The sequence below is a fragment of the Dipteris shenzhenensis genome, chromosome 18 (assembly GCF_047967505.1).
Source record: "Dipteris shenzhenensis isolate YYH24624 ecotype China chromosome 18, Dip_SZ_1.0, whole genome shotgun sequence".
In the NCBI taxonomy this organism is placed as follows: domain Eukaryota; kingdom Viridiplantae; phylum Streptophyta; class Polypodiopsida; order Gleicheniales; family Dipteridaceae; genus Dipteris; species Dipteris shenzhenensis.
In genome coordinates this window covers 44,948,156-44,966,162 of record NC_141613.1, presented here as the reverse complement: position 1 = coordinate 44,966,162, position 18,007 = coordinate 44,948,156, and the positions used below count along the sequence as shown (strand labels likewise).

General features: G+C 41.3%; 1 protein-coding gene across 1 annotated transcript in view; it reads right to left on the bottom strand.

Annotated features, from left to right (window-relative positions):
* Positions 1 to 18,007, bottom strand: part of SAB (HYPERSENSITIVE TO PI STARVATION 4) — a 161,686-nt gene that overhangs the window by 27,465 nt on the left and 116,214 nt on the right. The window contains exon 20 of the mRNA XM_087389961.1: positions 13,438 to 13,806. Coding sequence (XP_087246087.1) covers positions 13,438 to 13,806 — 369 coding nt within the window. The remainder of the gene's footprint in view (positions 1 to 13,437; positions 13,807 to 18,007) is intronic.

Sequence of the window (18,007 nt, the reverse complement as noted above, 5' to 3'; positions counted from 1 at the left end):
TGAAAGTTCAAGCATTCATTTGGAAGGATTAAGAGGAACATCAAAGAAAGTTCTTTGCTAGGTTAAGGTATACCATTTAGAATGAGATAGATATCAATGCTCCTACTTCTTTGGAGGACACCATCAACATGGCTTTGAAGGTGGAAAAGAAACTGCTCTTCAACAACAACCGCAGCCCCAAAGACAAGCTGAAGTTCCAGAGAGACTTTTCAAAGGAGCAAAAGAAAAGAGACCTTACAAAGGACCAAAAGGGGACCAGCCAGCCTCCTCCAAAGAAGTCAGAGAAACCCTTGAATTCCCTCTCCCCTCAGCAAAAGCAAAAGTACTATTCCGAGAGAAGGTGCTTCAAGTGTGGCGAACGAGGCCATAACTTATGAATGCCCTAAGGCTACCAAAACCAGCCCCAACAACAACAATAAAGAGGCAGCCCAAAGCAAGAAGACTCCGGTAGTGATCAAAGTGGAAGCTACCCTACCAAAAGAAGGTGACATTGGTGCCCATAGTTTACTTAAAACATGGGGTCATGTAAAAGGATAAATCCACTCTTTTCTTTCTAGATAATGGTGCTACTCACAATTTTATTCCTCTTGTGATGGCTCAGAACTTGGGGATAGTCCCATAAGATCACGGAGAGGCCCCCGGAAGCACATAGGGCTTCCAGAAACAGTGAAGAAAAGGTGTATCCTCTCGTCGGCAAGTTAGAGTACAAATTCAAGGATATCTGGACCATCTATCCTTTATGGTATCTCCAATTCAATGGGCTGAGATAATTCTCAGGATGCCTTGGCATAAGCCATAGATTAATTACGCAAAGAACATTCACACCCTCCAACATAAGAGTAGGGATGTGAGAATCGCAGTAGGAGTGTCGGGGAACACCATTCCCATGGTAAGTCATGCAGGATCTTCCGATCTAATTAAGAAAGGAATGTGTTCTTTCCTCATTTTTGTACGTGCAAGGAAATACGATGAAGAAAGTTCAACTCCTCTTTTGCAAGAACGATTAGACTTTCTTAGGGAGTTTTCAAGTTGTTTTTCTTAAGAACTTCCAAAGCCATCTTCCTCCTGAAAGACCCGTACGTTAGAAACATGGTGTGTGTGTGTGTGTGTGTGTGTGTGTGTGTAGTGCTTTGGCACTGCCCGTCTTCTCGGAACCTCCTTGGGAAAATTTCAGATCATCTTCGCCTCCGTTTTCCGAGTCACAGATTTGGGAAACTTTTTTGGTTATTTGGCAGATTTAGGAGGTCTTTATCTCAATACTCACTATTTCTCTCATGGGTGAGATATTGGGCTCTTTGGACAATCTGGGATGAGCATAATTTGGCATACTTGGGCCGCCAGATTCACAAGTCATATGAATCTTTCAGAGCCTCATTGCGGCAATCTTTATATGATGCCTGCCATGAGGGTGATATACATGCTTCTTGCATAGAGCTTTTCTTTTTATGCTTCTGATCTTTGGGATACTCTCCATTTTGGAGACTTCCCATTTTGTAAAGTTATGAGAATATAAATACAATGCACTGGATTTTACCAAAAAAAAAGTGTGTGTGTGTAGTGTGTGGTGTGTGTGTGTGTGTGAGATTGGCCTCTACATGTTCGACTTCGGATAGTACAGTCTATCATTATGGCATATGTGCAATTTTATTTGCCTCTTCTTCCCTGGTCTTTTAAGCATTTGGCTTCCTATATGTCCCAGGCTATGGAGATATTTTGGAAAAGCAAATCTCACAAAAAGGCTTTGCGACTACTTCCCATGCACTCTGTTTGTTCTCCTAAGACTCATGGGGGACTGAATATTCTCAATCTTCAGTTTCATATGTTGGCAAGAAAGAGCACTATGATTGCTGATTTTTTTCAGCAAAAACAGCCATGGGCTATTATGTTAGCAGCTATGTGTGGAAACATGACGTCCCATGCATATGGGCATTGGATTACAGATCACTGGGAAGCAGTCATGACCACATTTCACGGGAAAATTCCTGGTTGTCCTATTTCTACTGCTTTTATTCATGATTGGAAGAGAATTCTCTCTTATGCTAAATGGTCAGGTGCTTCTTCCCATCATGGTAATTCTCTTCGCTTGGAAAGCATCCATTGAAGCAAGGTGTTTGAATCGCCTCTTGCTTTACAGGCACCTATTAAAGCATATAATCTTATGAAATTGGGCATAAGATTTGTCGGAGATGTTGTGGATCAACATGGTTATGTGCTTTCATTTCCACAAGCTTGCAGGACATTCCCCTTGGGTCTGCATCATAGGCCTATTTGGAGAATACTTACAACTATGTTGCAGCCATTTGTTCCTGTTCCTCCACTGTTTGTATAGGACAGATTACTGGACTAGAATCTGAATTCCTTATCTCCTGCTACCTATTCACTTTCAATGCATAATTTGGCCTCCTTGATGGTCTACAGATTTCTTCTGCCACCGCCATGGATTGATAAGCACGCCAACACTCTTTGGAATTTGGATAGGCCTTTATCTTGGTGGCAGTCACAACTCAAGAAAATTTGGAAAGCTAAATTGCCATTGAAACAGAGGCTTTTCTTTTGGAGATGTATAGTGGGAGCTTTTTCCATTGGGGTGAAATTGGCAGCACGTCGTATTGCTTCCTCTTCCTGCCCCCGTTGCTCTCATCACCGTGAGACAGTTTCCCATTTGTTATGGTCTTGCCCGCACTCTCGGATATTGATCACTCATGTCTCTCATTTGCTGCGGCTTCGGTTTCCCTCTATCAAATTCGGGAAACTCTTCTGGATGTTTGGATGCTTCTCATCTCAGATGTCTCCATTCCTCCTTTTCTTTCACTTGGCTCGTTTTTGGGTACTATGGACTATTTGGACACAGAGATTGCATTTTACGATGGGACAACAGTTTCCTCAGACATATGCTTTGTTCAGAATGTCCCTCAAGCAATCTGTATATGATAGTTATGCTGCGAGGGACTTGGATGCTACTAGCCTTGAAGTGTTTTCTGACTCTTTTTGAGTTCTTCCATTAGGCTCTCTTTTGGAGTCTAATGCCATGTACATTGATTTCATGTTAATGTTATAGTTACTGGTTTCACAAAAAAAAAAAAAAAGGTGTGTGTGTGAGAGAGAGGAGCTCTAGCCATGGCACCGATTCCAGCCCTCACCTGGCTCTGTTGGTGATCTTGACCTGCCCCTACTGCTGCCTATGGTATGCTGTTATCAGCCGCCTCTCTATCGCTCCATCTGGTTTCTTTTCCGCCTCATCTGCAGCCTCCTGCAGCTCCTCGTCTTTTGTGTGTGTGTTGTGGTGCGATCTCTGTTTTTCAGCCGTACAGATTCCGTACATCTGTACGGTCGCCGTACAGATTCCGTACGTTGACGTCCCGTCTACTTTCCGTACAGCCCCGTACGCTGTTTACCGTATAGTTTTTATCTCGTACGCTGCTGTCCTCTCTGTCGTACAGTTTCCGTACAACTGCACGGTCGCTGTCCAGTTTCTCCGTACAGTCCCCTCTCTGAATTTTCGTACAATCCTGTCCACAGGTCCATACATCTGATGTTCCTGTACTTCCCCGTACAGTCCCGTGTTTGCTAGCTCCTCTCTTCCTTCTTGTCTTGCCACAGTTCCCTTATGGCTTCAAATTCGGAAGTTTGTACATATGCTCGAAAAGAAAGACCTGCAGATGCTAAGCGTCGCCTTTAATAGCCTCAGAATATGTCGAAATAGCCTTGAAAGGTCACGAAAATCTGGAATAAATGCTCATAGATGGTTGACTTCTGCTGCAGCAACCTGCAAACCCTAGAATCGGGGTTGAAAAGCTCCAAGACAACTTCAAAGATCCACATGTGTAGGCGTGCCTTGAGCTATGTGCCAACCAACAAGCTAGGAGGAAGAGGGTGCACCGACCAACTATCCGAGAGGCTAAGGCTTTCAATGGCCTAGGCACTGCTCCAAGAGACCCGAATGGTGGCGGCTGGTTGAGGAGATCCTAGACGGGCAAGAATGAGCACAAAGGGCTGCAAGGAGAGGTGGCTATGGAGGCAGCAATGAAGGCGGCTGTGCAAAAAACCTAATCGGGTAGGAAGCAGCTCAAAAGAGGCGAAAATGAGCAGAGGGAAAGTTTCAGCTGTGACGGAAATGAGGCGGCTGCATAGGCTTCCGGCTTGAGCAGAATCATGGTTAGGGTTAGGGCAAAGATGATGTGGCAGCTATGGTAGGGTTAACCTCGCTCTGATACCATGTTAGAAACATGGTGTGAGGGAGAGAGAGAGAGAGAGAGAGAGAGAGAGAGAGAGAGAGAGAGGCTAGGGAGTGAAGAAATGGTAGACAAATGTAGAATCCATGAAGGCTTTCATTCATTCATCATTACTAAATGAGAGAAGTAAAGTACAAGCCTTGCAGGCTACACACTAACAAACTTGCACCAAGTGCTATGGAATAAGTCCCATAGTGATACGTGGCACTACACGACTCACAAAAGGACTAGTACTAGATCTCCTAGTACTACACACCAACATATCAACACACTCTTTGGCTATGATATCTCCAACACCGAAGATCACAAGATCGATATAGTTCCTGGATCCTCACCTCCAAATAGACATCCCTACAGAGTCAGCCAATCTCAGCAACAAAAAATCTTCAAACAAGTTCAATAACTCTTGGATAAGGGTTTGATCTGACCCAGTAGCTCTCCTTTTTGCTCTCCGCTCTTATTAAGTCCAAAAGAAAGACAACTTTTAGGATATGCATAGACTATAGGACTCCAAACAAACAGATTGTGAAAAATCGCTTTCTGATTCCCCAAATAGATGATATCTTTGATCATCTAGGATGATCACAAATATTCAGCCACATAGACCTTAACACTGGCTACCTTTTGGTCCATATTGTGCCTGAGGATATTTAGGTAAGCTTGAAGCCTCAACCTTGTTCGTGAAGACTCCTTCCGAACAACTTTCGGGCTGTATAAATACTTCGTAATGCCATTTGGCCTTACTAATGCCCGAGCCACTTTCAATCGGTTGATGGAGCAGCTGTTTGGAAACCATCGGCAGTTTGCAATAGTCTTCTTTGATGACATTCTCATTTTCGGCAAGAATCAAGAAGAGCATAGAATCTAAGGATTGTATTTCAAGTCTTAGTTGAAAATGCTCTCTTCATTAATGAAAAGAAGAGTGAATATTTTCTACCCGAAATTCAGTATCTTAGGCACATTATTTCACATTAAGGTGTCCGAATGGACCCGGCCAAGATACAGGCAATTGTGGAATGGCCCAACTTGAGAAATGCCCATGAGGTGAGATCCTTTCTGGGTCTATGCTCTTATTACTGAAGGTTCATTTGGCAAATTGCTGAAATTGCTGCCCCTCTACATGACCTCACCAAGAAAAATATGAAGTTTGGATGGACCCAAAAAGCAAAGCACTCCTTCAATTCTTTGAAGCATGCCTTGATTACAAGTCCTATACTTATCATTCCTGATTTAAGGAAACCTTTCTTAGTAGCAGCTGATGCAAGTGGTGATTTCCTTGGGGCTTCTCTTGCCCAAGATGGTCATGCAATAGTCTTTGAGAACAGACATTAAGAGATGCTGAGCTTCATTATGATATGTATGAAAAAGAACTGTTGGTTGTAATTCATGCTCTAAAGCTTTGGAAGCAATATCATTTAGGGATTGATTTCCTGGTAAAGATTGATCATGAAAGTCTCAAATATTTCCGAAAGCAACATCTGATTAGAGAGAGACATATGAAATGGTCTACCTTTTTGTAGTCATTTGATTTTCAAATCCTATACACCCCTGGTAAAATAATGTAGTGGCAAACGCTCTCCTGTAGACCAAAGATCTGTCACATCTCAGCCACTTACCATGATGAGCTGACAGCCCTTAAAGACTCATATGCAGGAGATGTTGATTTCTCACAGATATGGGCACATCTGACAACTGAGGTACTGATCCTGCCTATCGAGTTAGAGATAGATACTTGTTTATGCAAGACCAGCTATGCATAACAAAGGAACTTCGATCCAAAGTTCTAGAAGAAAGTCATAATCCACATTTTATGCTTATGACGAAGCATTTCAGTTGAGGACAACAAAAAAAAAGACGGAGGGAATGTCACTCCCCAATCCACTTGCTTTGTAATTTTTCTTTTACATTTCAATTTTAATAGCATGTTTTGCAAAAGTAGATGAAAGTTTTCCTGCAGTTCAGTTCAGTCACGGGGGCTAGGTGTAGCATTTGAGGATGGATCTTCTTGCCTGGGGTTATAGGCATTAGTGACCCACATGAGTGATGACTTCTCTTGAGAAAGGACATCAAAAAATCACAACACATCTTTGGGACCAATCAACTGGGTGTGAGCCAGGAAGCATGCAAAGAGACATGGAGAAAAAGATAAGACGACAAAAAAATAAACCTTTTAATTGAGGTCAATTAAGCTCAAACACAACTTTAGAATAGGTCAATGTGTAGGACTACTTGCAAAGAGCCCATTGGTGAAGTTAGAATTCAATTCTGACCACTGGTCCTCATGGCTGGGCCAACTGGCCTTGCTGCCAACTAAGCCTGCCACATGTCCGTCTGCCATGTGTTAGCTTGCCACGTGTCCGTCTGACACGTCACCTGGTGGGTGGCATGCAAGATGACGTGTGTGGGGGCTCACCCACCGCACTTGGTGGGCTGGGAAAACTTGCCAACTTGAGCAAGGGGGTGGGCTGGGCCTTTAAAAGAAGGCTCATTCCAAACAAATCCCACATCCATTTTCTACCCCTCCTTCCTCCTGGGTGCAGCAGCCCTCCTCCCTTCCCCCTCTTGGTGCAGCCAGCCTCTTCTCAGGCCCTCTTGGTGGGTGCAGCAGACTCTCTCTCCTCTGCCAGTATTTCTCTATCTATTGTGCAGAATTTCTCTCTCCACAGTTTCAGCCCTCTCTTCCTGAATAAATCTCTCTCTCTCTTCTCATCCCTAGAGCAGCAGCCACGTCTCTTTCCTTCCCCCTACCTTGGAGCAGCCAAAGCACTCTCTCTCTAGACCATTAGTCTACTCTAGGGCCTTCTCTCTCTAGACTGCAGCACCCTTTTCTGAGTTTTCCCTCTCTCTAGCCTCAGAATCCAGATCTTTTCAGCAAGGGGAGGCTGCCATTCCAGCAAGGTCTCCATCCTCAGAGGAGTTTGTATCTAAGTTTCTATTTTTTTCCAGCACTTCCTACTCACATTTTCGTTTTGTGATTTCTTTTCTTATGCTACTAATGTTGGATGAAGTTTGGATTATACAGGCATCTTCCTTGCGGATTGTGGTGCCCAGGAAGTCCAGTTCCCTCTAGTTCCAGCATTGAATCATTCCTTGTATAAAGCTCAATTTGAGCATCCCTTGTTTTTCAGTTGTGTCTGAGTCCTCTCTCTCTCTCAAGAGCATAAGTCAAAGTTTGTAAGGTGCATTACACCTTGGTCTTGTATCTCCATTTGAGTAATAAAAGAGCCTGGATAAAGAGGAGGGGGAGGGGGGGGCGGGGGGCTTCTTGGCCCCTCAACTCGAGTGCAATCATTGAATTTCTCTTGATGCTCTTTAAAATTATTAAGAAATGCAAGCATTCTGATTCATGCAAACTCCAATCCAACTTGCATCCATGTGCATTGTGAGAATTCCATAAAAACGGTCTTTAAAACCCTTTATCCGAACTGTTGAAAAGCATAGTGGTTTCAACCTGGTAGAGCAGGGGCATGCCTATACAAAACTGCACACCTTGGGGCTGCACCAAGAGAGCCCATGAGGAATCCTGACTCTAATAAAAGATCTAAGGCCCAGTAAGGGAGATCCGGGCCATGGAACCCCAAGCAATGAAGAAAGGGGAGAAGGGAAACAGTGCAGTAGATCTGTGATCCAAGTCTAAACAATCCTGGCCCATCTACACTCCCAAAGGCAGTACCGAGGACAAGAGGGATGAAGACCAAAAAATCTTCTCCACTCTCCCACAAGATTCTTATGACCTGAAGAAGGATGCCTGTGCCTGAAAAGCACCTATCCATCTAATAAGCCTAATGTTGTCCCCTATCAATAGAGGTCCACTTCAGAGGGATGGCTGCATCCATCTGAGCAATCAAAAGTAAAGTCAAGTCACTTTACTCACGCATGCAAAAGTATAGCTCAGCCATGCCTTGCCTTTAGTGGGCTAGCTCTATCCACAGAATCTAGACTTCAGCTTTGCTGGCTCTGGTCTCAACCCTAGGTTATTTCTAGCCCAGTTAGACCACATTCTAACCTTAGATCTAGTCCTAGATCCCACGTTAGTTAGGCCTAGGCTTTGATAAGCCTATACTCTGGTTAGTCCAGTCATGGATGTAACATTCTCCTGCCCTTAAAATAAGGTTTATGCTGGCATAAATCGAGATAGGAGAGCTAAATCAGTATTTCTTAGGCTATACTTCTCAATCCTTCATTTGATTCCAAATGGTAGTATCTCTAACGTATCCCTTCAAAAGAATCTTGGAATCAAGTCATTTACCATGCATGGTAAATGGAGAAGTATCAGTTTCAGAAACTTCTGAATAAACTTCTCAATTCTCATCCGAGATTTGAGTGCACTGCATTGAACATCTAGCTGAATGTATTGATTCTGATTTATTTCAGAATCCAGTTTATGCTGTAAATATGCCAAAATGTACTCAAAACTTCAGAAAAGAAGTGAGTATATTACATTCAATACTCAATTGAATGTTCAGATTCTCATTCAGCCCAGAATCTGAATTAGTGTTCAAATTATGCACAGATAAACCAGTTCTTTCAGATTTGGATTCAATATACTATCCATAGAGTAGTATCTGTACTATAATGCCTTAGAATCCATCTGAATTCCAGCAGGAACCTTAGAAGAATTGAGTGCACCTGGCAAACAATGAAGTCAATTTACAGCACTATAAAACTTTCATAACAGAAAGTTGAACGTGACTCACTTACCAAAAATCATTTAGTGAATTACCAGTCACCTTAGCCAATATTATTTGGGTAATAGCAGTCCATTGGTATGACTTTTTTCAGTCACACTCTCCAATGGAGAAAGCAAGATAAGCTAATGAAATTCTCAGCTAGAAAGTGATCAGCTTTACCAGTGCCAGCCACATTTCGAACCTTACACCAAATATAAAATCAAGGGCCCATTGGTAAAGATTCTGAATTCCCTGCCATATAGGAATTCTGATGCATCCACAATAGTATAGTGTCCCATACCACCACATACCATCCCTCAAGATGACCTATCTGGTTCATCAAGAGTAGACTTTTGTTGGATCCAATTTTCAAAGCACGGAATACTAGAATCCTTTTCAGGATCCTTGAATCTATTACTAGATTTGAGAAGATCGTTACAGATTTTCTCTTCTCTCCCTCATTTAAAGATAAATGTAAGGGATCCCAGACCTATACCACAATACCATGGCCATGAGGGAGAGGTATGGGTGGAATGTGAGTCAAGTACGCAACTCGACTTCCATCATGTCCATCAGACATGAGTGATCCTGTCCAGAAGGTTTACTCTTGCTAGAGTTACCTCTTTGCTTCCTGAAAGGGATTCTCAGCCAAGCAATCAACCTCTTAATCTGTCTCTCCATTTGAAAGCATAATCAGAATGTCTCTTTAGACAGTATACTTAATCCTTTTTGTAGGAGGGCTCTTTGTATCCTCTCTGCCTTATCTAGGAAAAGGATATAGGAATTCATAGTCTAATAGTACTAAGTGTTCTCATCCTGTGCTTAGTCAAGCACTGGATATGCTCACCTAAACGACTTTGCCATGTCGACAGGTAGAGGTCACTAGTCTTCCTGTACTTAACTAAATGATATCCCATGGATTTCATGAACAAGGGGTTAGCCAACCACACATTATTTGTGTGACCATCGCTAGGGCGATGTGATCGGCTATTAACATGGACGATTAGTCAAAGCATGACTAAACATTCAAACTCTTGTCCTTAATTTACATGTCCCATACCACGAAAATCCACCCAACGGGTGATAGGACAAGATGTGAATACCAAGGGATATACCAACAGTTGGGTAATCAAGACTTGACCAAACAAAATAAAATATCAACCTTTAAAAAACTTCTCAAATTCTGCATAGAACATAAAGTACTTTTGACACCTTTTTAAACAAATGCTTTAAACTTAAACTTAAAACTTATTCAATATAGCATATGAATTCCAAAAGAAGCATCAAATGGTGGCAAATAATCAACAAGGTGAATGATATTTAATCATTATAAGGCCTACCCAAGATCAAAAAGCGAAAAAGAATACACTGGAGATAATGTGTAGGAAGACTACAGGAGATAAAGGAAGGAGAGAGAGAGAGAGAGAGAGAGAGAGAGAGAGAGAGAGAGCGGGGGGGGGAGAGTAAAAGGTGGAGGATTTCAAGGGAAAGAAATAGAAAGTGGACCAATCATAAAATTTAGGAATTTCACAAAAAGAAAATTCTGAATTTTAGCTTCTTAGAGAAGAACCTCCACTTAGACCTACCCAAAGGGCAGGCCAAAAAGGACAAGTAGCAGTGATTATTATTAGAGTGGAAATTTTAATATATTAATAATTACATGCATATTTCACCACCCAAGAACAAAATGGTGGTTTTATAAAATATGACCTTTTTATTCGGGTTTCTTCTTTTCATTTCTTGATTCATCCTTCCTAGCCTCAAGACTTCCCCTTCTCGAGAAGTCATAATCAAAATCCTCCTCATCACTGCTGCTACTATCCCAGCTACTATCCCAGCCAGTTATTCAGATATGAAAAGATTGAAGTTTGAAAGAGGCAATCAGTTCTTGTTGTAAAGCCTTTATCTCCCAAATAATAGTTTTGGACGATCGTAGATTAAGCTGGGATGTAACTTCATCCTCCAGCTCAATCAAAGAATAATCAAGGGTCACGATTTTATTAGAGATGTAACTTCAATTAGAGAATAATCAAGGGTCGGGGTTTTATTAATGCCTTGTTGTTCAGGACGGTTCATTATGAATCTAGGGAATGAAACCCTTGACAGTTAAGCAAGGGGAGTACAAGTAGAATCGTAGAATAAGCTGGTCTTTGAGGGAGTGCTTGAGTGCATTAGTCGATAGATATCAACCCAATTACTACTTAGATAGTGATTTCAGGGAGCTGAAGTGAAATCGATGCAGGATCAGTGATGAGCGTCCTTGATCATGAGAGCGACCAATCGAGAACCAGGGCATGTGATGGTTGAAGCGCTGACTGTAAGACTGTCACGCTTGAAGCAAGCGGCACAATAGTATATGAATACAGACCAATATGCAAAGGGAATAGATGACAAGCGATCAGAGGTAAGCAGTGAAGCTGGGCAAGAGGAAGCGGTCATCACAAGGCAAATTTACAAATTGACAAAAGAAAATGGATCACTACTCTCTCCTGCCAGTTGCACTCAGCCTACCAGATTAAATACACATACGATGCACTTGAAGTATAAGCTAATTTGGGCATGCAGGATAAATTTTAGATACTTGATGAGTACTTTTAGTTCAAAGGCTAAAAGTAAGTACTCGTTTCATCTTGAGAAATACAAATACAGAACAATTAAACGCAATATGAGAACTAATTTCCCTTTTAAGAATATCTACTGCATCAGGAGAAAGTGCAATGCAAATAATAAATTTCTTCTTCTAGTCTTTCTAGAGGGTGTCTGATTGAATAATCTAATACTGCTTTTATTCGAATTTCTGAAAAATTCAGTTACTCACATTCCTACTCGTAATATCCATGAAAACCGATCATAATATTTAATTCAAAACTCAATTAAAAGCTATGGTTGCAGCAGAAGAACTGATGATGTTCATAAGTGAACAGTCCTGTGTTTTTTTTAAACATAACTTAATTTCCAGCAAGAAAACTAAGCATAGGTGCTGAAATGACAATATCAATAGTTAAATCATCCCGGCTTCCATCTCCATGTTAATACATCCTGAATTCCAGCTCCACATCAACACATCTGGATCTCGTATTGCATATCCGGATCCCACATCATCAACTCAACTCCAGTGCCATGTCAACACATCTGGTGCACGATCCGATACGCACTGCTATTCCAGAGTAGTCCCCAGATTACACATCAGTATTCCAAGTCTGGTGCCATGTTTGCACGATCTGGTGCACACTGTTTCTATATCCGGCAGAGTTTTCTTCCATTCCGGCCTAATCCGGATTTACAATTTTTGATCCAGCACACAGTCCCAGCTGATGAGTTCCATCTCCAACGTCATCTCAGAATACAGACCAAATCTGTCTGCTTTCATCACCCAAGGCCTGTTTCCCTGTTCATTCTCTCCACCAGCTTCAGAGTCATTGAGCAGGCACCTTGCAGATTGGACAATTAACGACCAACCTAGAACCTAGATAGAGCATCAATATTCGAGAGAGATGCAATGTTGACAAATATCATGATCATGTAAATAATGATGCTACCTTTGCATCTATCTTGCAAACCATGGATCCAAGTAGATCATTTTCATAGCATATAAAATATCATGCACTTAACTCTATGTAGCTTGAGGCAGGTTAAAACAAGCCATGGAAGTTTTGGCCAAGAGTCCTTCTAATGCTTTTATAGAAGGTAAAATACCATGCATCGAACTATTTGTAGCTTTATAGATAGGAAAGCACAAGCATGGAGGTTTTCACAAGGGCCGGCTTCAAGAGAAATCGCTTCCGCAAAATGGAACTCGGAGCAAAGCATATGAGAAGTAGTCAATGAGCTTATCAGGATCATCTGAGAGAACATGGTTGACCCAAAAGCCAGCCATGTGCCAAGAAACTGCATCTGTTCCATACTAGGGAAACAAAAGTCTGTCAGCCCCTTGAATCAGCGGAAAACAAAATTCCAGATTACATGTCATTGGGCTGCCATATGTCTGGCATCGAATGGCTGTATCTCTAATTGGCCCCATGTTGGTGGTCATGTCTAGTGAATCTTGCCAAGAGGCATCATGGCCATGTGACAAGGGAGGCGGCCAACTCAGGTTGGCTAAGGTGCAGATCCCTAGCTAGGGGTTTCAATTCCCTCCTAATTTACTCCTCATCCTTCCTTGAAGAGGTGTGAAGATATAAGAATCGCATCAATGTGCTTGGCAAAGCACATCGATGGTTGTACCACTCTTGGTTCACCTTGCGTTGGAGCAACATCTTGTGAGTACAAAGTGAACCAGAACGAATTCAAGGAGGACATAGATCAACTTTCAATCAAACAAAATTAAAAGAAACAAGTAAACGGATAATTAGTAGGGACACAAATCAAACCAACAGTGCTCTAGCCATCACAACTAGAAAGCAACAGACCAGCTTTAATACGAAACACAGTCAATTTCATTAACATCATTAGACGTATAAGTATATATAATAAAACAGACTCAGATGGTGCAAAATGCAATAGCATATTCAAAGAAGGCTCCATAATTCACAGACCTGACTGATCTTTATGTTGTGGAACTCTAGGTTGGTATGTTGGATTCTTGTACTCTTCTTCTCGTCCTGGGAAGTCACTTTGCCAAGTTTCTTATCCTCGTTTGACAATGCTTTGTGCAATTTGTTTACGCGAGTGCTGTCCTTGTTTTCAGTGAGATTGGCGGTTGCGCCAGTTTGCTGTGTACATTCCCCTTCATCTTGAGGGTGGAAACCTTGAGTATTTCTAGAGGAAGAAAAGAGCTGTTTCTTTGGAACAATATCCAGTGCAATCATTTCAGAAAAATTATCCTCCCGACTTCTATCGAAAGAGGACGTCCTCCGATGATTTGAAACCTTAGCTTTCCTTTCACTTGATGCTTTCATGTCTTTCTGCATTAGCAGGAGCCAACAATAAAAGGTTATCAAACATATTTGGCATAGAGCTAACAAATTGAAATGTAGATAAGAGACGATCAATGTTTGCTGGCAATGTCAGAATCATCAAATACCGCTGAAAAAATCATCTTTCGAAGATCACGTATGTCAGACATAATAGAAGAAAATGATTTTGAATATGACTTATTTTATATTTTTACATGGTTTTTGAAACTTTTCCAACATTACGTTGGCCCTCTTCTGATTGGTCGAGAGCCTATTTTTCTAAACCCTAAAAGGCCCCAAAATGAGCTCCCTTTTTTTCCTAATGTGCCCTGAGACCGAAACCATTTACAGATGAGTGCATACCAGGTTTTGCTGTCCTCGCATAAGCTAGCCATCAAGACAACTCTAGTGCCAACCTAGGTAGTCTCCATCTAGGAAAGGCCCATACCCTATGTAGATATGTCACTGTCTGGAAGATGGCATCAATCTGCAGCTGTGTCATAGTGAACTCAACCTGTATGATCTGGTGAGGGACTAATGCCCTAGTCCTAATCATTCTAGACCCCGTGACAACCTATAGCCTCTCCAATCTCCGCCACTCAATTATCGATAGATCACATCTCTAGAAGGGTTCTACATATATGGCTGTCGGTCTCACTACTGTATCAAACAGCCACCCCTTCGTCAAGGGATCCCATTATGGGTGATTCTTGTTAATACTGATGTCGCTAGCATTATTGGTGTTGTGCTTTGACCATAATTATTTTAGGACTGATTGATTTGGTGATTAGTTCAATTAATTATTAACTACTTTCTATAAATTTTATTTTATAAAGTAGAAAAGCTTTCACATATTACAATTTCGATGAAAAGAAGGATGCACTCACTATCCTATCATGGATTAGTAAGCTAGAAGATTAATTTTCAGGAGAGAGATTCTCTAAAAAAGATAAAATCAAATGTGTTGCTAAACATTTGGTAGAAAGCACTGCACTCTAGTGGAATCAACTAATTGATTTTTCTAGACCATTCTTTGTAGTTGTGACTAATGCTAGTGGTTATGGGATTAAAGCAGTTCTTATGCAAGATGGACATCCCATAGCCAAAGTTGCAAGAAACGTTTTGCTTATAAATATCATAGCTTATAAAAGCCATAAGTTAAAACCAACGGAATGCAATTATAGCACATATCATAAAGAATTAACCTTTGTTGTTCATGCATTAAGGATGTGGAAACATTATCTCGATAAGGCTGAATTCCTTACCAAGACGGATCAACAAAGTATCACACACTTGTTGACCCAACCATTGATTTCAGATAGGCACATCAAATGGGCATCATTTAAACAAATTTTGCTTCCCATGATTAAATATCAACCTAGCAAATACAAGCTCAGAAAACTTCATTGTAAGACAAGTAGATAGTGTAATCTATTCGCCGAACAAACAAGCAATCATAAAACGATTGCTTGAGTGACAGCCGGAAATAGTAGAACATGGAAGTAGACTCTCAAAAGACTCGGTAGTTCTTCTCTCTCCACTAAGTCAAGAATGCCCAGTATCAAACCCATGTGAAAAACAGATCAAATTCTGGTCTCTCTGGGTAAATGCCAAAGATCTAAAAAAGCTTGCCAACACAAGCAGTGGGAAAGCGGGCCTGGAGATGCTACTTAAGAATAGTAAGAAGTCATAGGTGATAGGGCAATTCCAAAAAAGATGAAGCAAGTATTCCCTGGGAGCTAAACATATGTGACATAGAGTAGAAGCAATATGTCTACGTGCCAAGAGTTGAGCATAAATAATAACACCAAGCATCACTTTCCATAGAAAAACTTGTTGGAGAAGCGGAAGTTTGCAGGACAAGGGCTATTGCAATCTTTAACTCCACCATTTGGCACTACGATGCAAAGACCAAAGCTGATTCACATGATGCGACATCCAAGGATGAGGCATCAAAACCATGTACAAACCAGCCACTAAGATATCTATCAGGCATAAGGGGCGAGCAGCAAAACCCTGCCGATGTAAGGTCCCCAGTCAATGATGAGGCCATACATAAACTCCAACCTGGGTACTGGTAAAAAGCAATGAAGCATCTGAGAAAGATGATGCCAGAGGGGCCTCTCAAATCCAAAAATTCTGGCCACCAAAGGAAAAGACAATAAAATACCGCCATCAGAAAGTACATCGTCAACAAGAGTAATTCCTTTTTTATGAACTAAAACATGAGCGCCTGGGTTCTTGAAAACAAGGGGTCGATCAAATGCCTTTGACCAGTGCAGGTTCTCAGCTCGCAAGGAATTTCCATCCAAAGAGTCACAACCATGCCATGTAAGATGAGAAAGAATCTCCTTCCAAGCCAAGAACATTTTGGAAACAAAAGAACAGCCTTTGACCGTGCCATCAATATAACCCAGAATGAAATCCCAGTGAGTGGGATGCCAATGCCCAAATCAGGAGTAGATGACACATCATGGCAACCAAAGGCTGATCAACCTGCAAAACTTGCAGCATCATTTTCCCCTTGTGAGCCAAAATATGGATATGAATATTCAATATATTCAAGCCACTGTGCATCTTCGGGGAACAGAGATGCTCCATAGAGAGTAATCTGATACTCTTACGGCCATGTTTTGAGCACCAAAAAGTCTCCATATGCAAGAAGAAATGCCTTTTTTGTCAAACACTATCAAAGGAAAGAATATAATCCACCAAAATTGATTGCACAATTCGGCGAGTAATATGCCATCCCAATGGATAGTCCAGATGACGATACAAGAAGATTGGGTAAAACAATTTCCCAAGGCCACAAAGAGCTATGCCAATCCTTAGCATGCAAAGGCAAAAGCTACACACTTTTTTTTTCTTTTGGTGGGGTAAAAACTTTGAATGCTTTATATTACAAGAAAGCTATCCCAAAACTGGGAAGCTGAGAAAGTACATCAAGAGAAAATCTCCATGTAGGACAAATATACATCATAATCTATGTAGTGAGTTTGCTGACAATCAAAGAGTGATTGCTCCAAAGAACAACGAAAGAAAAAAAAGGAGAAAACATAGGATCACCAAAGACTCTGTGGTTTCTATCTTGCTTCTTAAAATTACTACTACTACTTTTGACTATTGCAAACCTATGCAGTGGGATTTTCTGTTGGCCAGTATTGAAGGCAAGGTCAAAGGTTGTCCTCTCGTTTCTCAAATGCATATTCTTTCACATTTGGCTTGGCGTGGCCGTGACTCTTTGCAGGGTAACTCTTTGGATTGGAAACATATTCTTTCACATTTGGCTTGGCGTGGCCGTGACTCTTTGCAGGGTAACTCTTTGAGAACTGAGAGCATCCACTAGTCACGGGTTTTTTCTCCACCGTTGGCTTTGCAAGAGCCCAGACGCTGATATTTTCTTAATTCAAAAGGAAAAAGCTACACACAGACACTTTTTTTAGTGAAAACTTTGAGTGCTTTATATTACAAGATAGCTATCCAAAAAAATAACTGGTAAGCTGAAATATTACATAAGTGAAAATTCCATGTAGGAAAAATATACATCTTGATCTATGCAGTGAGTTTGCAGACAATCGAAAAGCGATTGCTACAAAAGAACAACGGAAGAAAACAAAAGAAGAAAAAACTAGATCTCCAAAGACTGTGGTTTGTAGCTTTCCACAGAATCTAGAGTGCCCAGTAGCGAACACAGAGACACACATTCTTAGCAAAAATCAATGAAGACAAAGTCCTGGTATGATGTACGATGCAAAACTCTTTTCACCAACCTCCCACCCAAGATCGATGGACTCCAAGGGCTCTATTTCTAGAGTAACAAACTAATGGGGATAGAGGGAGAATATCTCTATGACTGAGGAAACTACTTGGCCCTAACACTACCTCATCTCTACGTGAATTATCTCTTCAAATCCATTCAATAGGAGCTTGGTATGACGAATAAGGTGTGGTGGCTTGCTCTTGAAGCCTTTTGAATATAGTTGTCCCCTTGGAATCATTTTGTAATATCAAACACTACATGATCAAGGCTCATAATCACATGTTAAAAAAGCTACCCTTATCGAGGTGCTCAAGGGATTTTGGAATATTGTACTTAGGCAACAATGATAATGAAGAAGTGGATAAACACTTATTTATGTTTCTCCTATACCCACCCCCCCTTTCCCCTTAGTGTGTATTTGTGTGTGCGTGGGTCCCTCTGTCTTCTTAA